Source organism: Lissotriton helveticus, chromosome 8 (assembly GCF_964261635.1).
Source record: "Lissotriton helveticus chromosome 8, aLisHel1.1, whole genome shotgun sequence".
Taxonomy (NCBI): domain Eukaryota; kingdom Metazoa; phylum Chordata; class Amphibia; order Caudata; family Salamandridae; genus Lissotriton; species Lissotriton helveticus.
This window is the reverse complement of record NC_136069.1, coordinates 42,472,813-42,500,443: the sequence shown is the minus strand read 5'-3', so window position 1 is coordinate 42,500,443 and position 27,631 is coordinate 42,472,813. Positions and strand designations below refer to the sequence as shown.

General features: G+C 51.8%; 1 protein-coding gene across 1 annotated transcript in view; it reads left to right on the top strand.

Moving 5' to 3' along the window:
• LOC144773701 (uncharacterized) overlaps nucleotides 1-27,631 on the top strand; it is a 200,059-nt gene that overhangs the window by 50,873 nt on the left and 121,555 nt on the right. The window contains 2 exon segments of the mRNA XM_078658846.1: nucleotides 22,955-23,730; nucleotides 24,948-25,128. Coding sequence (XP_078514972.1) covers nucleotides 22,955-23,730; nucleotides 24,948-25,128 — 957 coding nt within the window.

The following is a 27,631-nucleotide window of genomic DNA, read 5'->3' as shown; positions in this document are numbered from 1 at the left end:
TGAGATCTTAGATCTGTGCTGCCCTCTGATTTTTCTTTTTTTTTATGTTTAAAGACCTTTATTGTGCAAAATATCATTCACATAACTCCTGGCCTACAACCCTCAAGGGCCGGATGCGGAGGATGGCAATAATAGGAAAAATCGTCAAGATGACACAGCCTTTCAGCCGGCGGCACAGTAAAATAATGACATGTAGACATCTTACAATTCACAGCATAATAGACAAGCAGGTCTATGGGTTTTTTATTTTTTCCTTTATTTTCGGTGTATCAATGAATCCCTGGCGTCTGTACCATATGAGTAACAGTCCATGTCCACTGTGGAGTGCGGTTAGCAGTTACAGCTGTCAGGTACTGTGTGGACAGGTGGTAGAGGAACTGAAAAGCAATCTGTAAAGATGCCACCATGATGTTCGCAAGTGTGTGGTTGTATAGCTCACTAAGGTAAGAGAGTTGTCTCATTTAGTCAGCGGCGTCAGACAGTGCCTGCCGCAGTCGGGGCCGCTGTGTCTGGTGTCCGGCCGTGCGCGGAACCTGCCAACGATGGTGTTGTAGGCATGGTTAGTAGAGTCGGGAAGTATCGCCCAGGCCCAGCCGCCCCGTTCCGGAAGACACCTGCCCCAGTTTTTACCCTCAGACCATGCACTTGGGGGTTGTGTCATGTCATTGCGAAGGAAGTGTGTTGTGTCCACATGGACATAGAACCCATCGACACGATCATAGCGTGCATGATGTCTTCGTCATCAGTAATAAGAGGTCTGGTCGGGGAACGTGACCAAGAACGAAGCAGAAACATGAACCAGAACAGGGAGGGGATAGCAGAGGGAGGAAAATGAGAAAGCGAGAGCGCCCGTCAGTGCGCAGGGGGGAGAGGGGGAGGGGTGTCACAGCCGGGGCGAAGGGTCAGTGGTCTGGGTACGGGAGGCAGCGGGACGGTGGCGCTAGTGTGTGGGGGGGGGGCTTGGGTAAGATCCTCAGGGTGCAGCAAGGTCACGTTCCGGGGTGTATGGCCAGTATGCGGTGCGCGGGATACGCGGCAGGGCTGGAGGAGGAAGAGAGTGCGGTAGCGAGTGCGGTGTATTTCAAGCATGTGCAGTGCTGTGGGTAGGCAGGGGCGCTAGCGTCGGCATGGAGGTAGCAACGTGCAGGTGTGTGGGAGGCAGTGGGTGTGGCAGTTTCTCGCCGCGTCTCACGCAGTGAGGGAGCGTTGGTGTTTGTCACGTCAAGTGATCCCCTGTTCCAGACAGGCTTGTTGAAAGGACTTGAGAAAATCGTCCCAGAGCTGCACAATGGGGAATTTCCGGAGGCCCACAGTTTCCTCCCGGAGGAGTACCGTGCTTTCCGCCCACGCCCAATTAGTGAAGGACGTGCACCAGTGTCGGGTATGTGGGGGAGTATTGGCCTTCCAATGTTTGGTGAGTAGGCGTTTGGCCGTGATCAGCCCCATGTCCCAGAACCTTGTCGGTACCTTATTCAACTTCGTACGTTTGTAGAGCCCTAGGATACAGGCTTCCCATGTTCGCGGCACATGTTCGTCAGTGCTCTGCGTGAGTAGGGTTGTGACCTCGTCCCAGTATGTTTGGATGTGAGGACACTGCCAGAGCATATGCAGAAGATCTGCTCCTACCAGGGAACAGCGTTGACAGGCAGTGTTGGTGACCGAAAAATACCTATTTATCTTGTCGGGCATGAGATAGGCTCGGTGCAAGATATAACATTGGATGATCCTGAAGCGAGGGTTGCGCAGGATGTTAGTTGGTCCAGCCAACACCATCGCCCATTCCCTGTCAGTCCAATCCCTTCCCCTATCGGTCGCCCATTTCTCCCGGAGCTGTGAGGTGGAAGATTGCGTGTGGATCAGTAGGGCCTGCGCCAGCCAATGTATTATGTGGGAGCCGTTGCCCATGACATGCAAATACTGTACGAAGTGATGCATCGGCAACTCCTCAGTTATATCGCCCCATGTGGCTGACAGTGTACGCATGAAGGACGCATGCAATATGAATTGCCCGGCGGGGAGATCCGTGCTTGTGGCGAGGTCCGCAAAAGAAAGCAGCGCACCGTCAGCGTAGAGGTCGCCCAATGTTTCCACTCCTGCCCGTGACCAGCTGGCCAGCAGGGCCTCCGTCAGCGCTCCAGTGGCTCCGGGAGTGCCCAGCAGAGGGAGTATCGGGGCATACGGCTTCGTCGCCCGGGTAAGCCGTAGGCATCGAAGGAAGCACCTGCGCGCCACCGCCAGGTGTAGTTGAGAGGGACAGGGGGCTTGGGTCAGATGATGGAATAATGTGCAAACCTGCGTCTGAGTCCAGGCGGTGACATCCGTGGCAGTGTCGCCCAAGCCCTTACCGCAAAGCCATCCCGACACCCATTGCAGCTGTGCCGCCAGGTATTACAGCTCCATGTTGGGAACCGCTAGGCCTCCCGATTTAGTGGGCATGTACAACTTTGTCAGTGCCACGCGGGGGCCGCCCGTATTCCAGACGAGTCCTTGAAGCAGAACCTCTAGTTCCCGAAATACCTTGTTGTTGGGAACATACGTTGGAACATTGGCGAAATAGTACAATAGTCTCGGTAAGACTATCATCTTAGCTAATGCCACACGGCTGGGCACATTCAGAGGTAGGGTTTTCCAGAAGCCTATCTGGGACCGAATGGAGGCAATCGCCCTCATCAGATTTCCTTCCAGGGCATCCGTTGGGTTCCGGTAGATGTGGATACCCAAATACGCGAACAAAAGCACAGAGGCACTTTGTTTTACCTGGATTGAAGCGGCATTTCCTGGACTCCACTTCACAACTTCACAACTCGCCGCACCCGCTCCGCGGGTGCCGCTTCGCCTCGCTAGGCACTGGGGCAATTGTTGACGGACTGAGAGCAGGGCACCGGGTGAGTGGGGACAGCGGGGCTGCGAGCGTGCAGGGGACTCCAGTACCCAGGAGTCCCTGCAAGACCATCTTCGACCTTCCGGTCTGCTCTCCCTGCTGCCCCGCCCCCCGCCCCTCTGTGGTCTTAAAAACTCCCCTCACCTCTTCTCCTGTGGGACGCGAACAAAAGCACAGAGGCACTTTGTTTTACCTGGATTGAAGCGGCATTTCCTGGACTCCACTTCACAACTGGCCGCACCCGCTCCGCGGGTGCCGCTTCGCCTCGCTAGGCACTGGGGCAATTGTTGACGGACTGAGAGCAGGGCACCGGGTGAGTGGGGACAGTGGGGCTGCGAGCGTGCAGGGGACTCGAGTACCCAGGAGTCCCTGCAAGACCATCTTCGACCTTCCGGTCCGCTCTCCCTGCTGCCCCGCCCCCCGCCCCTCTGTGGTCTTAAAAACTCCCCTCACCTCTTCTCCTGTGGGACGCGAACAAAAGCACAGAGGCACTTTGTTTTACCTGGATTGAAGCGGCATTTCCTGGACTCCACTTCACAACTCGCCGCACCCGCTCCGCGGGTGTCGCTTCGCCTCGCTAGGCACTGGGGCAATTGTTGACGGACTGAGAGCAGGGCACCGGGTGAGTGGGGACAGCGGGGCTGCGAGCGTGCAGGGGACTCCAGTACCCAGGAGTCCCTGCAAGACCATCTTCGACCTTCCGGTCCGCTCTCCCTGCTGCCCCGCCCCCCGCCCCTCTGTGGTCTTAAAAACTCCCCTCACCTCTTCTCCTGTGGGACGCGAACAAAAGCACAGAGGCACTTTGTTTTACCTGGATTGAAGCGGCATTTCCTGGACTCCACTTCACAACTGGCCGCACCCGCTCCGCGGGTGCCGCTTCGCCTCGCTAGGCACTGGGGCAATTGTTGACGGACTGAGAGCAGGGCACCGGGTGAGTGGGGACAGTGGGGCTGCGAGCGTGCAGGGGACTCGAGTACCCAGGAGTCCCTGCAAGACCATCTTCGACCTTCCGGTCCGCTCTCCCTGCTGCCCCGCCCCCCGCCCCTCTGTGGTCTTAAAAACGCCCCTCACCTCTTCTCCTGTGGGACGCGAACAAAAGCACAGAGGCACTTTGTTTTACCTGGATTGAAGCGGCATTTCCTGGACTCCACTTCACAACTCGCCGCACCCGCTCCGCGGGTGTCGCTTCGCCTCGCTAGGCACTGGGGCAATTGTTGACGGACTGAGAGCAGGGCACCGGGTGAGTGGGGACAGCGGGGCTGCGAGCGTGCAGGGGACTCCAGTACCCAGGAGTCCCTGCAAGACCATCTTCGACCTTCCGGTCCGCTCTCCCTGCTGCCCCGCCCCCCGCCCCTCTGTGGTCTTAAAAACTCCCCTCACCTCTTCTCCTGTGGGACGCGAACAAAAGCACAGAGGCACTTTGTTTTACCTGGATTGAAGCGGCATTTCCTGGACTCCACTTCACAACTCGCCGCACCCGCTCCGCGGGTGCCGCTTCGCCTCGCTAGGCACTGGGGCAATTGTTGACGGACTGAGAGCAGGGCACCGGGTGAGTGGGGACAGCGGGGCTGCGAGCGTGCAGGGGACTCCAGTACCCAGGAGTCCCTGCAAGACCATCTTCGACCTTCCAGTCCGCTCTCCCTGCTGCCCCGCCCCCCGCCTCACACGCCCTCCTATATATTGTCACACCACTCCCGCAGCGCGGGACGCAGCCCGGGGCGAAGACCGGGCAAAGAGCGGGCCGTTTGAGGCCGTTCGAGGACTAAGAGGGCTGGGCTGGGCCACCCCCCCTTGTTGGTGCATTATACAGTTTTATTGTTTTGTATTTATTGTTATTTATATATCCTGTATAATGTGCTCACGGGGTAGTCGGAGTAAAACCCTTATGGCTGCGAGCAATTCCAACAGAACCCTGGATGATTTCCTAATCAAAACCAATTTGGCCATTGACGAGGAAATTAGTAAAATGCAGCACAGGGTTTCCTTGGATCTTGAAGCTGCAAGAAGGTTATCTGAGCACTTAGCCAGCACAAAAAAATCCTCCCTGGGGAATATTGCTTCTGCCCGTACCCCCGAGCATACAGTAGGTCCTCGGCCATTGTTAATAACGGCAGCTATCCATCCTGCCCCTTCTACTACCTCTCCAATATCTCCCCCTAACCCCCAACCCATTCCAGTGCAACAAAATAAGGATCCTGTCCCACTAACTTGTGTGACAGGCCCCTCCTTTCCTCCCAAAATTAATTCATCCACGAGATCAAGCAGTGTCAAGAAAGCAGCAATCTATAAAAAGAAATGCCTTGCCAGGTCTATACATGCACGGAAAAAAGCTAAAATTGCCAGATCACAGTTTTTCAACAGTAGAAGGGCTCTGGGTTCTCTTGGGATGAAAGACGATAGTTCTAAAATTAATCCCAGCATTTTGGGCGGGGAAGTCGCTCTTGGCTCACATAGCCCGGTGGCCGACAATATTTTGATTGCCTCCCCAGGGACGAACAGAGCGAATCAACTGGAGGGTCGGTTGAGTGCATCTGTGAACGATAGGGGGGGTGACGAAGAATTCCTTAAAATAGTTTGGGGCACGTTAAAGCAATTACTTACCCCCTTGGAACTAAGGCTTTCTCGTATAGAGAACAATTTGTTAGAAATGGATAGGACTATAGTCACCCTGGCTAGCCTGAGCTTAAAGGAAATGGAAGCTAAGCTTCCACGTGAAACCGAACCAACCCTTCAGACTAAGGCACCAGAACCCATATTACTACCCCCACAAATACCTCAAAATATCCCTGCGACCCTACCAACACCCAAACCCATACCAAAGCCCCGCACCACTGTTGTAAACCATACTGCACCCACCCCTAGCTCTGTCGCACCAAAATCTCTTCCCTCGCAAAATCCAGCATACAGGCAGAACCCCAACTCACGAGCTGTATCACACCACGCCATAAGGCCAGAACTTGCGAACAACCCACAACGGCAGGCTAGTCGTCCCAATTTTCGTGGAGGGTTTATTGACCTTCCACCGGAAGCTGGGCCCTATGTTATTATATTAGCTGGCGTCCCAGAATTGGACCTGCATTCCCAGGAGAACCATCATTCCTTGAAAAACAAAGTCATTCATTGGCTTAATTCAAACAAACAGCTTCCCGTCCACCAAAGAAGCAGTGTATTAATGGTACGGAGAGTGCCTTGGATAGGCCCCACACACAAGTCCATAGCCGGTGACTGTGTTGTGGTATCTTTTGCAGACCCCCACACAGCTCAGCATCTCTGTGCATGGCCATCTTACGAAGCTAATTCCACAATAGTTGTGAGACCTCTTACCTTTTTCTATCCTCCAAGACACCAACCCGCGAAGGAGGGTTTATGGTCAATTGTCCAGAATGCCAGACGGCCAACTCACAGGATTGATGGGCATAGCCAGCATAATTGGTGGCAGGGTGCACCCACCTCTAACATGTTTGGCTGCCTGGAGGAGGTTGATTGACTTGGGGGGTCTGGTGACAGAATGCCTATTATGGACTCTCCTCACTCACTGGGGATTGTCTTACCCACTACTTTAACATCACCTTGTAATGGCTTAATTCCCCCTAAAAATCTAGGTCCAATCTCAGATCCTACTAATATCTTAGTTAAGACTGGGTCAGAGGAAATGGGCCTGGCACAGACACCCCATGCCAATGGCATGGATAATCCACTAAGAGTGGCCTCCTGGAACATTGCAGGGTTACGGGGACGCTTGGACAACGACGATTGGGTCAATTTCATTGACTCCTATGATATTGTTGTTTTCCAGGAAACATGGTCAACAGTCCCCTTATTTAGACTGGGTTATCTTAATTTTTCAAAACCTGCTATCCAGAGTCCCAAGGGTAGGGCCTCTGGTGGCCTTACCATCTGGATTAAAAACAATCTGGGCTTTCATGGTAAGGAAATCTTGGTAGAGAGTGCAGACCTCTTATGTATTATCTTGAGCAAAGCCAATACCACGGATTTCCTCCTAGTTGATGTCTATGCCCGTGGCTGTCAGGGTGGGAGGAAACAAACTGTCCTGAATGACCTCGATCGACTTTTTAAGAACTCTAAAGTCGATCAGACTGTCATTGTAGCGGGTGACATGAATACATCTTTCGAGCCCATACTTACCTTGGCAGAGGATGTGGGTTCTGAGGAGGATACAGCCTGGAATATTCCCCCGCTAACCATCACCAAGGGAGTTAGGGGCACTGAGGCAGCTTTACATTGGTTGGGTCTCTGTCTGGAATGGGGTCTTCGGGCTGTTAATGGGCGCACACGCTCTGACAGCTTAGGGACTAAAACCTTTGACAATGGTCAGAGCTCTAGCCGTATCGACTATCTACTGATTAATATCGAATCTTGGTCTATTGTGCGAGATATGGTGGTAGAGTCCCGACCAGAGAGTGATCATAATCCTCTTTCCCTTGAGATTTTGGTCCCCGGTTTGGGTGCTCCAGTCATGGGAACTAATTGCTTAACGTCTGATGTAGTTCTGTGCGACAACAGACGGCGAGTAAAATGGTCCAGGGTTTTAGTTGACCCAGCGCTTATTTCTAAGATTGAGGAGAAGGTTCTGAGTGTGTGGAGTAGGATGCCACCATTATCCTCCTCTGGTGACGTTGATTCTATAATCCCCAATCTCCACGAGGAGTGTTTTTTGGGCCTTAAAAACCTCCTTACCAAACCCTCAAAGTCTGTTATTGCAAAGGTGCACAAAAAATGGTACAATAAGAGTTGCAGAGACGCTCACAGCAACTTAATAGCTGCTGTTAAGGCCCGGAATATATATGATATTAGGACAGCTAGGCAGCGCTACAAGCATACCCTTTGGGCAGCCAAGCGGGACTGGGATGATTCTTACTGGCTCGATCTCCTCAGAGCCTGTGAATCCTCTAACCTAACTGAATTTTGGCTGATTGTCAGGCGGGGTAGGGACTCAGTTGCCCAAACACCCGACAATCACGTCTCAGCTCAGTCTTGGGTGGAATTCTTTTCGGCACAATTTAATGACCCAAGTGTAGCTCAGGACCAAACGACTGCAATTACGCCACTGTGTACCCTACCACAAATAGGAGACAGACTTACATTCCTAGAATCTGATACTGTACATGCCCTTGAGTCTGTACAGTCTGGTAAAGCTCCTGGCCTAGATGCTATTCCTGCAGACCTTTTCAAGCTTAACCCTGACCTATGGGTTCCCTACATTACGCTACTGGCTAACAACATAGCTGCAGGGGCTGAGATCCCCAAATCTTGGAAGGGGGCGGAAATTCTGCCAGTATACAAAAAAGGTGACCGCTCCATTCCAAATAATTATCGGCCCATTAGTCTGATCGATTCGATCCAGAAAATAGTGTCAAGGATGATTTTAGTAAGAATTCAGGGTTGGATCGAATCAAACAACATACTTTCCCCTATGCAGGCAGGGTTTAGGTTTGGTACCAGCACTATAGATCAGGTCTTCCGGTTTTCACGGCTTTTTTGGAAGGTGGTTTTTTTGGGTGGCGGTGTGCTATACGTCGCATTTGTCGACCTTAATTCGGCCTTTGATTTAGTCCCAAGGAAGAAGCTATGGGAGGCTCTTAGATTAATGGGTCTTCCATTAGAGCTATTGAGCTTAGTCCAGCGTTTACATGAGGATAATTTTGCTCAGGTAAGGTGGGGGAGCCAGGGGCAGGTGACCAAAAGCTTCCCTGTACAACGTGGGGTGCGCCAAGGCTGCGTCTTGGCCCCCACCCTGTTCCTTCTGTTTATTAATCAGGTAGCCCAATATTTTAATAATACACAGTCCGACGCACCCACTCTGGGCGGTCTTAAATACCCCATGTTAATCTTTGCAGACGATACCCTTCTCCTTTTAAAAACAAGAGGTGGGCTTCAGGTAACCCTGAACAGATTCTCAGAGTTTTGCAAAACAAATGACTTGCAAATAAATGTTGATAAAACCAAATTTATGGTTTTTTGCAAGAAAACCCCCCTAATAGCTCTGTCACCTTAAACGGTGTTCTAATTGAGCAGGTCAAGGTCATGACATACCTAGGTGTGACTCTTGATCACCAACTCAATTGGAACCCCCAATTGGAGACGTCAAAACTTAAATTTAACCGGCTGGCTGGATGTCTGGTCCATGAACAAAAGAACTCCCTAACAAAGCGTATCACTCCAGCCCTAAAGATCTATGAGGCTAAGGTTATTTCTGCAACCCTATCTGGAGCTGAAGTCTGGGGCCACAAGGATCTATCATGCTTGGCCGCTGCGCAGAACAGGTTCCTACGGAACCTGGTAGGTCTCCCGCAGTCTGCACCTATAAAACCTTTGTTACTAGATCTCGGCTGTAGACCTATCAACGAGATGGCGCAGTATCGCTTAGTGGCACTATGGCATCGTCTCTGGACTACCCCAGAGCTTAGTCTTTTCTCTCGTGAATTAGACGAGGTAAAATCACTGTGGGGTGCGCAAAAAATACCATGGCTTAGGGAAGTCAAAAACATCCTGCACATGATGGGCCTTCCAGAGCTATGGTCCAACCCAGGGGGGTCAATCTTTCCATCAAAACCTGAGTTTAAGGCGCTCTTTTGGGCCTGGAAAAAATCTATTTTAGTAACCCAATCCCTGGATGCAAATTTAACTGGTTTATTTCTATTGCATAAGGTTATTCCTTCCCTCGAGCAGTACTGGGACTTGATTTCCAAGGTGTTAGACCGCAAACTATACCATCAGTTCCGTACTGGCACCTTGCCTGTCAATTCCTTTACTGCAAAGTGGGACACGAAGACAGGAAATAAATGCTTCTGGTGTCCTGACCAGGAAGAAAGTGTTGGCCACCTTTTCTTCGGTTGTCCTGTTTATCGATCGCCTAGAAGCAAATGGCTAAAACCCATATGTTCATCCCTGAATTGTAGTGGTCACCGAGATGCACTCACAAAACTACAAGTAATTAGATCAGAAACAATGGTGGTTTGTGTTGCTAAATTTTTGGGATGGGCCTGGCTGATTCGAACTAAGAGACTGAGTATACCCTTGCATTGATTGTTCTATCCAGATGTATATCTTTGTATCATGTTCTTTTAGCTTAACGTGGTTATTAGCAGTATTAATTTATGTGCATGTTGTATTGTACTTTATTTGTACCAGGGAATAACCAGTGGATTTTTATATTGTGAATGGTTGTATATTGTCTTTTATGATTTTTTTATTCGAAATAAAGACCAAATGAACTGAACTGGATACCCAAATAGTGGAATGTGGTGGGGTACCAATGTAGCCTCTCGCCTCCGAGGCGGATATCGCTTTCTGGCGTATCTGGGCTGAAGGAATAGGCTCCCGACTTGGACCAGTTGACCAGCAATCCCGACATATCCTCGAAGGTTTGAAAAATGTCACTGAGAGATCTCGGGACATTGGTCAAATCCCTGACGTATAGTAGCAAGTCGTCTGCATACAGTGAGATCACGTGGATTCCATCTGCCATCGGGATTCCCCACTCCTCTCCTTGCGTACGGAGGATCGTGGCCAGGGGTTCCATGGCCAAGGAGAACAGCAGGGGGGACAGGGGGCAGCCCTGTCTGGTACCCCTCCGCACACGAATGGCTTCGGAGAGCAGTTCGCCAGTGCGGACTCGGACCGTGGGCCCTTGATAGAGTAGGTCAACCATGGTCTCATAGAAGCCTCCCAGTTTGTATTTTTCCATCACCGCCCTCAGGTACGGCCACTCAACAGAATCAAATGCTTTCTCGAGGTCCAACACTAGGCACCCTGCCCGTGGCCAGCGCCGGACGGCATATTCTTGTATACGGAACAAGCGACGGATGTTATGAGAGGTGTGGCGCGCTGGAACGAAGCCATTCTGGTCATGGTGTACCAGGAGTGGGACCAGAGGGGCCAGTCGTCGGGCAAGGGTGGAAGCAAGTATTTTATAGTCTGTGTTCAAGAGGGCCAGGGGGCGATAGGAGCCCATTTGCGTGCCGTCCCTTCCAGGTTTAAGTATGGAAATCAGATTGGCTTCATTTAGCGTGGGAGGGAGGGAGAAATCCTCTGCGGCTGCAGTGAACACTTTCAGGAGCTCAGGAATGAGAATGTCCGAACCGGCCTTATAAAAATCGGCCGGTAAACCGTCTGGGCCGGGGGATTTGCCATTGGATCATTTAAAAATTGCCTCGCAGAGTTCCTCTGGGGCTAGCAATGCCCCGAGTTCGTCTTGCTGCGCAATGATCAGGTGTGGCATCGGGAGAGGGGCAAGATACTCCGTTATGTCTGGTCGTGGGTCGCGGAGCAGGGAGCGATATAGGGCGTCATAGTGAACTGTGAACGCTTCATGAATGTGGCGCTGTGAGTACAGCAGCCCCCTCCCGTCTGTATGTATCGCGGTCACCGGGGCTGCACGGTCTTCCTGCGAAATTAGCCAGGCCAACAGTTTGCCAGGTCTATCAACCTAGATGGTGTGTGCGCGCTGAGTGAGCAGCGTAATTAAGGTTGCGTAGCCGCTCTAGCAGGCGCGTATGTTCTGTCTGTGCTTCTGCTAGTGGGCCGTCAGTGCCGCCGACCGCGTCCCGTTCCCGATCGAGTAAGCCGGTCTCCAGCCACGTTAATGCACCCTCTATTTGTCGCTGCATGTGCCCCTGTGTGCCTAGGCAGTGCCCACAGATCACAGCCTTAAAAGCGTCCCATTCAATCTGGGGGGAGGATGCCGTGTCGGAATTGCATTGGGCCGTTTGTGTGAGAAGGGAATCGCGGAAAGCCGCATCCAGCAATAGCGCCGGTTGGAGTCGCCAGGTGGGGATGGGTGGGTGCGGTCGTTCCCATGCGATAGTCAGGACGTTCGGATTGTGGTCGGAATGTGTGCGCCCCATGTAGCGTGCGTCAGTAACAAGTGGGAGGAGTTCAGTGGATACCATAAACCTGTCCAGGCGTACATGTAGGTCATGTGCACCAGAGTAATAGGAATATACTCTCGACGTGGGGTTGCGAGTCCGCCAAGCGTCATGTAAGTCCCATTGTGTGGCCCAGCTGAGGAGCGCTTTCATGGCGCTGTGTGTTGGTGCGCCAGCTTGGTGTGGGGAAGAGCGGTCCAGTGTCGCATCCAATATACAATTGTAGTCGCCCCCCAATATCAACGGGACAGCTTGCCAGGTCGCCATTGTCGCGGAGAGGCGTGCAAGGAAACCGCCCTGCTCAGTGTTCGGGGAGTATATGGAGGCCAACACCACTTGTTGCCCATCTAGCCTACCCTGGGCCACCACATATCTGCCTTCAGGGTCTATGTGCGTGTCCGGACCCACAGGAGGGTGCCGCGCGCAAAGGAGGAGTATTCCGTGGCATAGAGCTGCCCGCGCCACCTGCGATGCAGTGCACGCACTTCTGTCTTGTTTAAATGCGTTTCCTGGAGCAGTGCTACATGGATCTTATGGCGTTTCAAATAGGAGTAAATTTGGTATCGTCTCGCCGGTGTGTGCATGCCCCTGACATTCCAGGTGCAAATCTAGAGTTCAGCCATAATCACTACTTGTCCAAGTCCCACAATCACCAGCCAGCCCCGGCCCTCCAGATGAAGCTCCCTCCAAGTCCCGCAAAACCACTCCCGCTCCAAGACCACTCATAGCTGCTAACACAATCGACAGATACTCCGTCAGAGGCATACGGGTAGGGGAGAAAGGGAACACATAAAACCAGGAAAGGGCAACATAACAATAAATGCCAAAAGGTCGGCTGCACAACATGTCGCCGTCCAAACACTCGAGTGAGCTGAAGTAAACTATACAGTTCTAGGGGGTGCTAGTAGGCTGATGTGACAAAAGGCTGAATGTCAATACTGTTCTTGAGAAGGAATGTCGCCCTTTCCCGGGCCAAAAGGGAGAAGGCCGTAGCTGAGAGGCAGCATCCGATGTCCGCCCGCCCATTGCACTGGATAAAAGTCTGTCCGATGTCAGAGGGCGTGGGGTAGGCTCGAGGGGCGCTCACACCCCTAGGGGTGGGCCGGGACACAGACCACCAGTGTACATGTGGACACATCTTGTGGTGTGGTCCCGCTGAGGCAGAGGACAGGGATGTGTGTGCGTACTAAAATGTTACTCACTGTGTCTCGACGTCACCCGGTTCCTCGGGGCGGGGGAGCTCCACACCAGACAAGGCTGCAATACGCTCACTTCAGGACGAGTTCCAACAGTGCCGGCCTAGTCGCGCCAGCCCCCCACTGCAGGGGGGAGAAGCTTCAAGGTCTCTCTCATCCGAGAAGGTCCACCGTTTGCGGTGTGACATCTGGGGGTTCCGTAGAGCGTTGGGAGTCCGGTAATCCGTAGATTGCTTCATCGTCACTCGGAAATGTGGTTGGGCTAGTGTTTGGAGCAAAGGATGGCGTCGGAGAGCTGCTGATTATCGTGACCTTGTGCAGCGCATCTTGTTGCTCCTGCAGAATCAGGTCTGCTGGCGGAGAGTGGGTCGGCGCCTCCTGCGTGCGGGGGGGGGTGTAGACGTTCTGCGTCTACGGCGTCGCCTCGATCCACGCACACGGGACATCGTGGTGGTTCCTTGCGCTCTTCTGGGCGCCTCAGCCATTCCTCCATCCAACCAGGCCTCGACCTCCTCAGGGCTGGTGAAGAAGTGTGTTTTGTCCTGCGCAACCACCCGTAATTTGGCGGGGAAGAGTAGCGAATATTTGAGGTCCGCCTGTCGCAGCCGTCGCTTCACAGCCAGAAAGGAGTGTCTTTGCCGTTGCACCTGCACGGTATAGTCGGGAAAAAACATGACTGTGGCATTGTCGATCTGGATGTCGCCAAGTTTCCTGGACTCACGCAGAATCGTGTCACGATCTCTGTAGTTAAGGATGCGGAAGATGAGAGGTCTGGTGTTGGATCCAGGAGGAAGGGGTCTCGTGGGGACTCGGTGTGCGCGTTCCACCACAAAATGAGGCGACAACGTGCCCTCTGGCAGCAGGTCTCGCAGCCAGTCCTCCACTCACCGAGTGGGATCCATCCCTTCCCATTTCTCCGGGATGCCTACTAGTCGGATGTTGGTCCTTCGCGCCCGTCCCTCCGCATCCTCAGCGCGTTCCTCCAAGAACTCTACCTGGTTGAGCAGTTCTCGGATATGTTGGTCTGCTTGGCTCACCGTGGGTTCCAGCGCCGCCACCACATTCTCCAGGGTCGTAGTGCGATCTTGTAGCTTCTTATGGTCGGCTTTGAGGTGGGTTAAGTCAATCGCCAAACCGTCTATCTTGGTCTCCAGGGAGGCGCGAGTCTGCTGGAGGGACTCTTCCAGCCGCTCCATGACAGCCAGGACATTGTCCAGCTTTGGCGTCACCTGTTCCGCATCCATCCTGGACACTGACTTCATCAGTTTTCTCTTCATCGACGTGCCTCCGGGGCCGGTTTGTGTCTTCACCCCCCCAGACATGGGCCAGGCGGGGCAGTTACACAGGTCCTACACACAAGAGGACCAACCCAAGGTGCAGCACTAGCAAGCAAGTATGTGGGTTTTCGGTGGGTTAGGATTCACAAGTTCAGTCCTGGCTTAGGGAGGCAGTATCAGCAGTGGTATCATAGAGTTCGTGCAATACCGCGTCCGTGGGGCCGGCTCCAAATTCGATGTCCGCCCGCGGGTGCGCAGGCAGGTAGAGCAGGTAGCGAGGGCACTTCGCAGAGACACAGATGAGGTTATGCGATGAATGGAGGCATAGCAGCTGAGATGGACAATCCGTTCCCCAGCAGTCGGTCAGCAAGCGTCCAAGCAGGGCCACCCCACACCACTGACCCACAAGGATTACCTCATTCTGTTGACCCCGAGGTGTGCGGTGTCCACGAAAGGGGCCGGGGGTCGCAGGGTTAAGCTTGTCTCCAGGGGGGCCCTTCTGCCAGTGCGTGTTCACGGATGAGCCAGCTCTCCCGGCCGTAGAATGATCAGGAGCCGGAGCGGCCCAGCGATCCCCAAGCGGGCGCCGCCTCCAGCAGTACTCTCCCAGGGAGTCCGGTGCCTTCAAGTGTGGGCCCTCACCGCCATGGGACACCCCGCATCGTCTCGGCCCCTCCGGGTGTATTGTGCATTATAGACCAGTGGCCAGTTGTAGCGCGGCGTAGCTCGTGTGGGCAGGCAGCCCTCTCCTCGCTTCTACTGGTTCTGCCGGTACTCCAGGTGCGAGAGCCTCCGCAGCCGGGTAGTGCATGTCCCTGCGTCCTCCCGGTTCCGACCCCAAGGCAGAGGGCAGCGCCGCTTACCTGGTCCAGTGCGTCCGCCGCGGCTTTCAGTCGTGCTGCCTCATTCTCCGCACCCGGCCCGCGGGGCCTTGTCGTTTCCATGGCGCTGGGTCCACCTTCGCCAGTGCTGAGGCCCGGTGACGGTGTTGAGCCGTGGCGTGGGGGGGGTTGCGCCCATACAGTGTTGGCGCCAAGGGGGGGTATCTGTCCGCACCGCACCTTCGGCCTCTACAGGTTCAGCAATGAATGTGGTAGGCCGCAACTCCCAGGTCCGGCGCATCGGGTAGGGGCGCCTTTCCGTCATTGGGGTGTGTAGTTATTCCCCGCCTTCGGACAGTACCTCACTCCCCACTTACAGGTCCCCCCTGTGTCTTCTGGGGTATCGGACCACGTCTTAGCCCAGCCGGCACACCCTCCACCACGGCCGCCCCCGTCAGAGCCCAGTATGCAGTGTCTCGCACCTGGCCCCATGCAGTCCTCCGGGAGCTCCACTGCAATCCCTCGGTGCCACCTCAAGGTCCGCGTAGTCTCGGGTGGGGGGGAGGAACACTGCGATGTAGAGAAAGCCACCCAGTAGCGCAGCGGTAGGAGGCGGGAGGAGATATCCGGGCCTCCCCTGCAGATGCCGCAGGCCACCGCGGAGCGTCTCGTAGGCCGCAGCGTCGGTCCCAGAGTCTCATTCAAGGCCACGGCTTCTCGTAGCCAGGCGCCCCAGGAGAGCAGCAGCTGGGGCAGCCGCGTTCCTTCAGCCGGTGCCGGTGCGGGGCCCGGTGAGCAGCTGGCCCCAAACTTGGACAGTGGGTGGGCAGGGGTTAGTCAGGGGCTCGCCAACAGTTTCGGACAGCTCAGGATATCTGGGTCGGAGAAGCGGCCCGGGAAAGGGGAGCCCTGATCAGAGCTCTACCCTAGTGCGTCCTCTGCCATTGCGTGCCAAGCCACGCCCCCTGCCCTCTGATGGAGGTGATTTAACTGGGAATCAACCCCTCAGACCCTCTTCTCCCTTTTAACGAAACCTTCACAAATCTCCTGCTCAGAGTCTAGGCAAAGCCTTGCACTGGGATGTCAGTGCATAGGATAGTTGCCAGTCATCGCCCACTCCTGGGGACCCAGCTTTCCCCACAAAGCACCCTACCTCGGAGAGTTGGGTTGTCCATTCCTCCACAGCCAAGGTCAACCCTGGCACGTTCCCTACCACACCTCCAGATAGGGAATACTAGAGGCTGGACACATTTGGCAAGGGGATGTTCTCTTCCGACAGTCCTGCACTGTGGTTGGTGAACACTGCATGTCTTTTGGGCTGATACACCCACATGGTTTGGGCTTCAATTGCACGTGTTCCCCATGGTCTGGGGCGAGACCCAATTCTCACAGCCAGAAACTCAAGCAAATTTCACCAAATCACTTTGGCCTGGATTCAACTGACTCTCTAGGCAGAGTGATTGAGTCATCAGTGGGACTCAGATGTCACTACTGGCTGAGGTCGACTGGCTTTTTGGGGGATGCTCAGGTATCCCTTATAGACATGCCCTTTGATGGTATCTGCCTCTTCGACAACAAAGGAAAATTCAGCACTGCAGCACTTTAAGGATAGCTGGGCCACTGCCAGTCCATGGGCCGCTCCAGGCCCCACGCCAATCCCATTCTCTGCCTTTCGCCACCTTTGTGGCTATGGTAGAGGCTACCAGCTACGTCCATTTCCACCTTGCTACCAAGGCCAAGAGGCACCCCCATTCTTTTGTGGTCTTCATGGAAACACTGCCAAGGGTCTACACAGTCCACCACCAACACCCCCTAGCAGCCGCAGCCTCCAAACCACTTTAGTTTGCCCTCGTACCATTATGGGCACACAGTTGGCGGCAGGATCCAACCTCACCTGCTTGACTGGCGGTCTATAACAGCTGACAAGTGGGTACTTCAGATTGTTCAGCGGGGTTACTCTATCGTCTTTTAACAAAACCATCCAACAATGCTGCCATCTTTGGACCGGCTGACAGTGGACCATATCTACCTTCTCCTTCAAGAAGGTCAAGCTGTTTTGGCCAAAAGAGCCATCATGAGGGTGCCGGCATCAGAAGTTTGTTGTGGTTTCTATTCCCGCTACTCACTGGTGCCCAAGAACAATGGAAGCCTCCACCCTAATTTAGAGTTGTGCCCTCTCAGTTTCTGTCTGAAGAAGGAGAAATTCAGAATGCACACTTTAGGCAGGTTCGGTCCGCCCCAGACCCTTGAGACCAGATGGTAGTTTAGGTCTTGCAGGACACCTACTTCCACATTCCCGTCCTGCCTGCTCAGGCACTACCTGCTGTTCACGGTGGGCCATGAGCATTATCGTTTCTCTGTGCTCCATTTTGGCCTTTTGAGTGCTCCTCTGGTTCTCACCAAGGTGATGTTGGGACTTCAAAACACATGTGGAAGTCGAGGGTTCCAGTATTTCCCTATTTCAATAACTTGCGATTGAAAGTGGGCTCACTCCAGGAATTTGCCTCCCACCTCCAGACTACGGCAAACCGCCTGCATTTACAGGGGTTCACCCTAAACATGCCGATGTTGCACCAGACTCCCGCTCAGATGCCCCTTTTAATCGGAGTTGTTCTGAATACAGTGCAGTTTTAGGCCTTCTTAGAAATTGAAGTTTCAGTTTGGCATGTACACCCTGTCCAAGCAGGAGCAAGAATCCTAGTCTGGGTAAGTCAGATACACAGCAAAAATTAATCGGTGCTCACACTCTGGTAACTTGGCACAGGGCGGGTAGGCTTAACTTAAGAGGCAATGTGTAAAGTTTTTGTGCAGTAATACAGTGAAAACACTACAAAAAGACGTAAGCAGTTTAGGAAAATAGAGAATATTTTTCTGAGTAAAACAAGACCAAAACGTAGAATTTGAGATATGAATTTTTTAAAGATCAAACTGCAATATATTGCTTAAAAGCATAAAGTGCCATCCGGGACATCTGGTTGCGATTGACCAGGGTAAATCCAAAAGTTCAAGCCAACCACGATGGAGCATGGATCGGATAAAGAATCCACGCAGGTCCCGCTGAAAATAGGGCCTTTCCAGAGGTTTCGTCATCCGCAAAACCATGTTGCGTTTTTTCCGAGTCACGCAGTTGCATCCTACTTCGTTATTGAGCCCCTTAAAAATGAATGTGATTCCTTGATATCAAGTCTCACAGTTGAATCTTGCATTGTCTTCAAACCCCTTACAATGAAGACAATGCATCATCAAACCTCACAGGCTGGTTCCGCGTCATCGCAGAGTCACGCAGCGATGTCCTTGCATCAGTGCTGTGTCGACGTAGAAGGAAATGCGTCTGTTTCGATTGATGCAAAGTCGACGATGGCACCTCTTGGCAAACCTGGACTCTCAGTTGGCAGAGTCCATCAGTTGAAGCAAAGTTAAAGGAAGTCTTTGTTCCTGAGACTTCAAAAGTGAAGGCAAGCCCTTGGAGTCACTTAAGTCCTTGGAGGATGTAGAGAGTCGGATGTAGAGAGGATCCAGTCCTTCTCACTCCCAGGCAAGAAGCAGCAGGCCAACTGAGCAAAGCAGTCACAGCAAGTGGCAGTTACTCGTGGCAGCACAGCAGTCCTTCTTGGTAGAATGTCCTCCGTTCCAGAAGTTGTCTGAAGTAAAAATGTCATAGGTCCAGTACTTGTATTCATTTGGTCGTTTGAAATAGGGAGACTTCAAAGAGATGCTTTGAAGTGCACAAGATCCTGCCTTTCCTGTCTTGGCCTCAGACTCACTACAGGGGGGTCTGCAACCCTTTGTGTGCGGACAGGGCCTACCTCTTTCAGATGCAGAGTATCCGCTTCTCCCTCTGCCTCAGGATGACCCATCAACATGCAGATCGCTGCCCAGTCACACCTATTCTTCCGGCTGTCTAGAGGGAATGAAGGAAGCCAGCTATCTCCCACACCAGTGTATTACAGATACAGGCAGAAGGCACCAAGGGCCATATGTAGGAAGGCTATTACCGGTCGGTAATGGCTAAAATTAACTAATTTCAGCCGTTACCGACCGATAATAGGCTTTCCTGATGTAGGGGCCGAAAGTAAGGATTCAAATCGGTAATTTAAGGAATTGGTAAATTACCGATTTCTTAAATACCGATTTGGTAAATTACCGAATTCCTAATGTAGGGAGCACTTAAATGAGTGCTTATCCCGTGTTAGGATTCGTTATTTACCACCAACCACAAGATGGTGGTAAATAAAAAAATGTAAAAAAGCAATTTTATGCAAATTGCTTCAGTGCCATGTTGCAGACATACATGCCCTTAGGGCATGTATGTCTGCAACATGTGCACCCATACACAATTGAGGGGTGCAACAGGATGTCAAAGTGACACTCTGCCACCCTTCAATGTTTTCCCCCTTTTGCCGAATCGATATTTACCGATTCGGTAATTGACATTCATTCCTATGGGCCTCCAGGCCCATAGGAATGAATGGCAATTACCGAATCTTTAAATACCGATTCGGTAAATACCGAATTTTACAGTGTGAGAAGGGACCTGGCGGAACTCACTGTAGGGTTGGACTACGGGACCCAGACTTCCCTGCACGAACAGGACGCTGTCCTATGAGTCACGTCACACAGGAACCACGGACGGCGATCCATGTCTCTCCTCTCTTTCCACAGCGAGGGACAACGTCGAGAGGAAGAGCTACAGAGAATGGACGAGTAAAAACGGACGCCACACCGGAAGAGGGGTGGCAGAACGTCAAGGAGGCGGAACCTGGGACGGACCACGCGGAAGACGCCGAATCTCGGAGCCGGGAGCCGGAGCTGAACGCCGAGAGTCAAGACAGCGTTGCTGAGCGTGAGGAAGAGGCGGGGGAGGCCGAAGACCGCTGGACGGAGGAGTGGTGGTGTCCCCCGGAGGAGGCTGGAGAGCGTGCCGTGACTCAGGAGAGTTACGGCGGGGCCGGTGAGTAAACTGGTCCGGGGAACATTCTGGGATTGCTCTGTGTTACGGGTGGTGGGTGGTGGTGCGTATGTCGTGGCAGGAGGGTGGAATTGATTAAGGGGAAAGAACTGCACATTCACAGGTTGTCAGAAAGCAGTGATTAAAAGCGGCACTCTGGTTGTCTATCTTGGAAATAGTACTTTGGTCTACGGCTATTCCCTATCTACTACCTTCTCTCCCTGGCTTCTCCAATCTCCTACCTCTCACCAACCTTCACATCCCGAACCTTTGTGCACAACCTATCACCATTCCATCTGTCGCGCACTACCTCCGGGTGTAAGAACAAGGGTTACTTTCGAACAGACCAACTGACGGCCCCTTTTCTCTTTTCCTCTCGGTACCTCCGGGTAAACCAACGCCACGGAGCCCTCATCGCCCCAGGAAATACATCATCTGGCAGAAGAGGGAGAAACAACTCTGAGTTCCACGGCCAACCCTTTCAATAGTGAAGAGACAGTTGCTGAGGGAGGAATTGCGGAACCCATTGTGAAACCTAAGACTTTGATTCCTGATAATAAAGGTGCTGTTCGACAATATATTCAGCCTCCGCGTCTGTATATCCGACCTGCCCTCCCACAAGTGGTGTCAGAAGTGGGATCCAACGGAGACATGGAGGCTGCGCTCGCTAGAATGGCGGAACACCAGGAACATTTGGGCAAGGTGATGGAAAAAATTCTACATGTCGTAGAAGAAGACCGCGAGAAGACACAGAAGGCCCTAACAGGACAAAGTCAATCACATGGAGCTGCTATGGACAAATTAGCTGAAATCCTGGGAAATCAAAGAGGACCCACTACACTTCCTTCTATGGTCATGCAGAAATACGTCAATGGAGAAGATCCTGATTTCTTTTTTACAAATTTTGAGCGTATAGCCACTGCTGCAGCGTGGCCAGCTGATAAGTGGGGTCAGTATCTAGGTGCTCTCTTATCAGGGGATTTGCAGGCAGCATACCAGGCAGCCACTATACAAGGGACAGTGCCATACGCTGGCATTAAACGGTGTATAATGGAAAGGTTGGGAGTGGATGACGAATCCTACAGGATAAAATTACGCCAGATCAAAGAGGGACCCCAAGAAACACCCCGAGCTCTGTACTTTAGGGTAAAAGACATGACCGGCTGTTGGTTGAAACCTGCTACAACAGATAAAGATGGTATCATCATGTCTAAAATCTACTTAGAACAGTATCTGACCTCCCTACACCCACCAATCCAGAAGTGGGTCAGACAACAACCTCACTTGACTTTAGAAACCGCGGTAGAGATTGCTAGTGCCTACAACAGGGCACAGGAGATCCAAAAGGGTAGAGAGGATACTCAATGGAGAGCCAGTGGACCGGGAAACCATAGACCACCCGCAATTCTGTTCCAAAAAAATCTGAACCTGTAACTCTCTTCCCGGGACCCGTTACACCCACACCAGTATTCCGACCACCGAATCCTGGACCCCAGTGCTTCCATTGTGGGGGGCTAGGACACATTGCTAAGTTTTGTCCACAAAAAGAGGAACCTATGGAGATAGAGATAGCCAGGAATTACTACTGTTCTACATCAGGAGAACCTCTACCCCCATATCACTGTGCAGTAAAGGTCAACGGGCAGCCCACATTGGCCTTAGCAGACACTGGGTGTCGACAGAGTGTAGTTCGACCGCAGGATTTCCAACCAAGGGTTGTAGCAAGTGAGGAGATGGTTGCTATACGGTGTGTACACGGAGATGTTAAACAATACCCAACCACGCAGGTTAAGATCCAACATGTTAATGATCCGGGAACATCCCTAAAAGTAGGCCTCATACCTAATCTGCCTGAAAAAGTCATCTTGGGAAATGATTATCCACATCTCTCTCAGATGCTAGCACATGATAGTCACAAAGGTGAAGATTGGTGGGCTGAAGCTCCCTTTTCTAAAGAAGAAGAACCCGAGTGGCCAATGTCAAAACTTTGGAAAAGTCGAAAACAGAGAAGAACAGAAAAGAGGAAACCACCTACAGTACTTCCAGCTATACTTGAAGAGAACCCATGGGAAACAGACAGAAGTTTTCGTGCCACGCAAAGAGAAGATCCGGTACTACAGGAAGCGTGGACGAATGCCCTAGACCAGGAAGACCCCTTTCATGTAGGTCCCTATTTCCTTAAGAAAAATGGGATGCTTTATAGGAAAGGAAGTCCTAACCAAACCCCACAGCTAATAATTCCTATGCCCTTTCGTGAGAAAGTAATGTTTTTGGCTCATAGCCATCTGTTAGGAGGACACTTTGGGCCCGAGAAAACAGAAAAACAGATCTTGGAGAGGTTTTATTGGCCTGGTATTTATCAACAAGTCAAAAGGTATTGCAGGGAATGTCCTATCTGTCAGAGACATAGCAGGTACATACCACCCCGTGCACCTTTACGTCCACTTCCCGTAATAGAAGAATCTTTCAATAGGGTAGGCATGGACATTATAGGCCCCTTGTTGCCATCTAGGAGTGGGTGTAGATACGTACTTGTGCTGGTGGATTATGCTACACGCTTCCCGGAAGCTATAGCCCTACGTCGACCTGATGCTATCAATATCGCCAAAGCGATGATAACAGTATTTTCTAGAGTAGGGTTTCCAAAAGAAATACTGACTGACCAAGGAACCCCCTTTGTATCCAAGGTCATGAAACAAGTTTGTACACAATTAGGCATACACCAAATCAGAACGGCAGCCTACCACCCTCAGACAGATGGGTTGGTGGAAAGGTACAATGCCACCCTTAAGACAACCATGAAAAAACTATTAGAGCTAGAAACCAGGAAATGGGAGGACATGTTACCTTTGGCCCTATTTGCTATACGATGTAAAATACAAATAAGTACTGGATACTCTCCTTTTGAGTTGTTATATGGACATCAACCACGTACTTTTTTAGACATGGCTCAAGAGAAATGGGAGAGCGAACCAGACAATACCAAACCCTTGGTTGACTATGTCTCAACTCTTAAAACACATCTTGGACAGATCCGGACTATTGTCCGTAGTAATCTGGAAGAAGCCCAGGCCGCTCAGAAAACCCAGTATGATAAAAAAGCGAAAGAGAGAAAGTTTGAGGTGGGAGACCTCGTTCTATTGATGATGGCCTCCTCTGACCACAAATTGCTTGGCCAATGGCATGGTCCCTATAAAATCACAGAGAAGGTCACCCCAGTAACCTATCGAATAGAATTAGATGCAGCCAAGGGAACTTCACAAATTTATCATGTCAATTTGTTAAAAAAATGGGAAGGACCTGTGCCTATCCTAACTGTACAAGCCGAGACCGAGACCCCCTTGTTTGCCCAGTGCATAGACATCACTCTTCCTAGCCCTTTAAAAGAAGAGTTGACCCAAGGCCTTATGCCCCTAGGTGAAGTGTTTTCCCTAACTCCAGGGAGAACCACCTTGGTGGAACATGCCATCAGAACACCTGTAGGGAAAAGGGTGCGACTTCGGCCCTATCGTATACCAGAGGCACGTCGTCACACCATACGTGAGGAAGTCCAAAAGATGTTAGAAATGGACATCATTGAACCCTCTTCTAGTGAGTGGAACTCACCTATTGTCCTGGTTCCAAAACCGGACGGCTCGGTCCGGTTCTGTATCGACTTCAGAGAAGTCAACAAACTGTCTGAATTTGATACCTATCCATTACCAAGGGTGGATGAGATGGTATAGAAAATAGGGAGAGCTAAATACATCAGCACCCTGGACCTGTGTAAAGGGTACTGGCAAATCCCTTTACGTCCACAAGACAAAGAGAAAACAGCTTTTTCCACTCCTGATGGGTTATACCATTTCAAGGTTATGCCTTTTGGGTTACATGGTGCTCCAGCCACTTTTCAGAGAGCCATGAATTGCATTCTACGTCCCATGAGAGGTATGCGAGTGCATACATTGATGACATAGTCATCTTTAGTGATACCTGGGACCAACACGTACACCACTTAAGACAAGTTATTGAAACGTTAGGACATCATGGTTTGAAAATTAACCCCTCAAAAAGTCACTTGGCAGCACAAACAGTGCGGTATCTGGGATACTTACTGGGTGAAGGAATGATTAGGCCCCAAGATTCTAAACTGACAGCCATATACCAAATACCCCTACCTAAGACAAAAAAAGACCTTAGGGCTTTTTTAGGCCTCCTGGGGTATTATCGGAGATTTATCCCTAATTTTTCTCAAATAGCATCCCCTCTCACCAATCTCCTGCAAAAAGCATCTAAAACAGAAGAATGTTTAAAGCATCCCACTCCAGACATCCTGAGAGCCTTTCACACCCTGAAAGGGTCGCTCACGTCTGAGACAGTGTTAGCCAGTCCTGACTATTCCCTACCATTTGTGCTACAGACAGACGCATCGGACCAAGGGTTGGGGGCGATGCTTTCTCAGGTATCCCGTCAAGGACAAGAACAGCCCATTTTGTACATCAGTAGGAAATTGTTCCCAAGAAAACAAAATTATGTAGTCATCGAGAAAGAGGCATTGGCTGTAAAATGGGCTATCGAAACACTGAGATATTACTTGGAAGGAAGAGAATTCACCTTATTCACAGATCATGCACCCTTAGAATGGTTAGCCCGAAACAAGGGAAACAACGATCGAGTGTTGAGGTGGTTCCTGGCATTACAACCATATAGATTCCGCACACAACATCGGAAAGGGTCAGAACAAGGAAATGTAGACTTCCTGTCCAGATATCCACAAGAAAGAAACCCTAGTATCAAGACAGCAAGGGAAAGGGGATGTGAGAAGGGACCTGGCGGAACTCACTGTAGGGTTGGACTACGGGACCCAGACTTCCCTGCACGAACAGGACGCTGTCCTATGAGTCACGTCACACAGGAACCAGGGACGGCGATCCATGTCTCTCCTCTCTTTCCACAGCGAGGGACAACATCGAGAGGAGGAGCTACAGAGAATGGACGAGTAAAAACGGACGCCACACCGGAAGAGGGGTGGCAGAACGTCAAGGAGGCGGAACCTGGGACGGACCACGCGGAAGACGCCGAATCTCGGAGCCGGGAGCCGGAGCTGAACGCCGAGAGTCAAGACAGCGTTGCTGAGCGTGAGGAAGAGGCGGGGGAGGCCGAAGACCGCTGGACGGAGGAGTGGTGGTGTCCCCCGGAGGAGGCTGGAGAGCGTGCCGTGACTCAGGAGAGTTACGGCGGGGCCGGTGAGTAAACTGGTCCGGGGAACATTCTGGGATTGCTCTGTGTTACGGGTGGTGGGTGGTGGTGCGTATGTCGTGGGAGGAGGGTGGAATTGATTAAGGGGAAAGAACTGCACATTCACAGGTTGTCAGAAAGCAGTGATTAAAAGCGGCACTCTGGTTGTCTATCTTGGAAATAGTACTTTGGTCTACGGCTATTCCCTATCTACTACCTTCTCTCCCTGGCTTCTCCAATCTCCTCCCTCTCACCAACCTTCACATCCCGAACCTTTGTGCACAACCTATCACCATTCCATCTGTCGCGCACTACCTCCGGGTGTAAGAACAAGGGTTACTTTCGAACAGACCAACTGACGGCCCCTTTTCTCTTTTCCTCTCGGTACCTCCGGGTAAACCAACGCCACGGAGCCCTCATCGCCCCAGGAAATACATCATCTGGCAGAAGAGGGAGAAACAACTCTGAGTTCCAACGCCAACCCTTTCAATAGTGAAGAGACAGTTGCTGAGGGGGGAATTGCGGAACCCATTGTGAAACCTAAGACTTTGATTCCTGATAATAAAGGTGCTGTTCGACAATATATTCAGCCTCCGCGTCTGTATATCCGACCTGCCCTCCCACAAGTGGTGTCAGAAGTGGGATCCAACGGAGACATGGAGGCTGCGCTCGCTAGAATGGCAGTGATTAAAAGCGGCACACTGGTTGTCTATTTTGGAAATAGTACTTTGGTCTACGGCTATTCCCTATCTACTACCTTCTCTCCCTGGCTCCTCCAATCTCCTCCCTCTCACCAACCTTCACATCCCGAACCTTTGTGCACAACCTATCACCATTCCATCTGTCGCGCACTACCTCCGGGTGTAAGAACAAGGGTTACTTTCGAACAGACCAACTGACGGCCCCTTTTCTCTTTTCCTCTCGGTACCTGTGGAGAAGTGTGGCTCAGGGGTTAGAGGCAGCAGACCCGGAAGCTGAGATCGGTCCTGGACCAGGGTTCAATTCCCCGCCTCGGCGGGTCTTGGGCTAAAAATTCCACGGACTCGATAATTCTCGCCCCGGTGCCTACTCGACTCACGGGTTCACACTCTGCGACTCTGGGCAATAGCTTGCTTAATCTCCACTACGGCCCCTCGCGGCGGGATGCCTGGCTTTCACCTTGTGGATACGCTGCCGGGGTTATCTCACAGGGGAATACCAGGACGGGTTCCCTAAGCAAGAGCCGTGAGACCCCTTTGCGGGGGTGATACGTGCGCTATATAAGTAACCACGTTTACGTTTACGTTTACCTCCGGGTAAACCAACGCCACGGAGCCCTCATCGCCCCAGGAAATACATCATCTGGCAGAAGAGGGAGAAACAACTCTGAGTACCACGGCCAACCCTTTCAATAGTGAAGAGACAGTTGCTGAAGGAGGAATTGCGGAACCCACTGTGAAACCTAAGACTTTGATTCCTGATAATAAAGGTGCTGTTCGACAATATATTCAGCCTACGCGTCTGTATATCCGACCTGCCCTCCCACATACAGATTCGGTAACATTTACCGAAAAATTACCTACATACTATTTACTTATTCTTTAATACCAAATCGGTACAATTCGGTATTCAAGAATAGGTAAAAGGTATTGTACTTTAGCACTGGTAAAGCGCCCGGACTCCAAAACTCAACAAACAAAAAATAAGGCCGCAAAACAGGAGGTCAGAAGGCAAAAAGTTAGAGGAAACCACACCAATGATGCCAGTCTAACCGGCCTAGTCTCCAGAACACCCAGTGCAGGTGATTCAGGCTATGATTCTGATGTTTCAGCCTCTAGCCAGGATTTCGGTTAGACTGAGGCCGCTCGGCCTCATGGCCTCCTGCTGGTAACTCAAGCCCATTGGCAAATATGGGCTCTACATTGCGACATGAAGTCCCAGTGTGAGCAGCATTAGGGGAATCTCCGACCTGGTCCAGATATCGGAAGCAAGTACAAATGATCAGCAGTGGATCCCTCTCCCTTCACTACCCGGAACTAACCGTAGTGACAGATGGTTCACTCCTGGGCTGCTATGACCATATGGGGGAGGTCAAAGTCCCGGTGACTCTGGGCTCCAGTGGAGACTCAGCTCCACGTCAGCCTGCTGGAGCGCAGAGCTATCCTGCTGGCATTTAAAGCCTGTATTTGCTCCTTCAAGGGAAGGCTTGTTTATCAACAACACCTCAGCCATTGGTATTGTAGCAAGCGGGCCCTGGTTGGGGATCCTGTGTCAAGAGGCCCTGCATCTCTGGACATACCTGGAAAGCCAGGGAATTTACATGGCACACATTCTCATATGCCCCTATTCTGAATGCCAAGTGACGGACCGGGAGATGGTGGCAGACATCCCCCTCCTCACTAGAAATATTCACAGTATTAACAA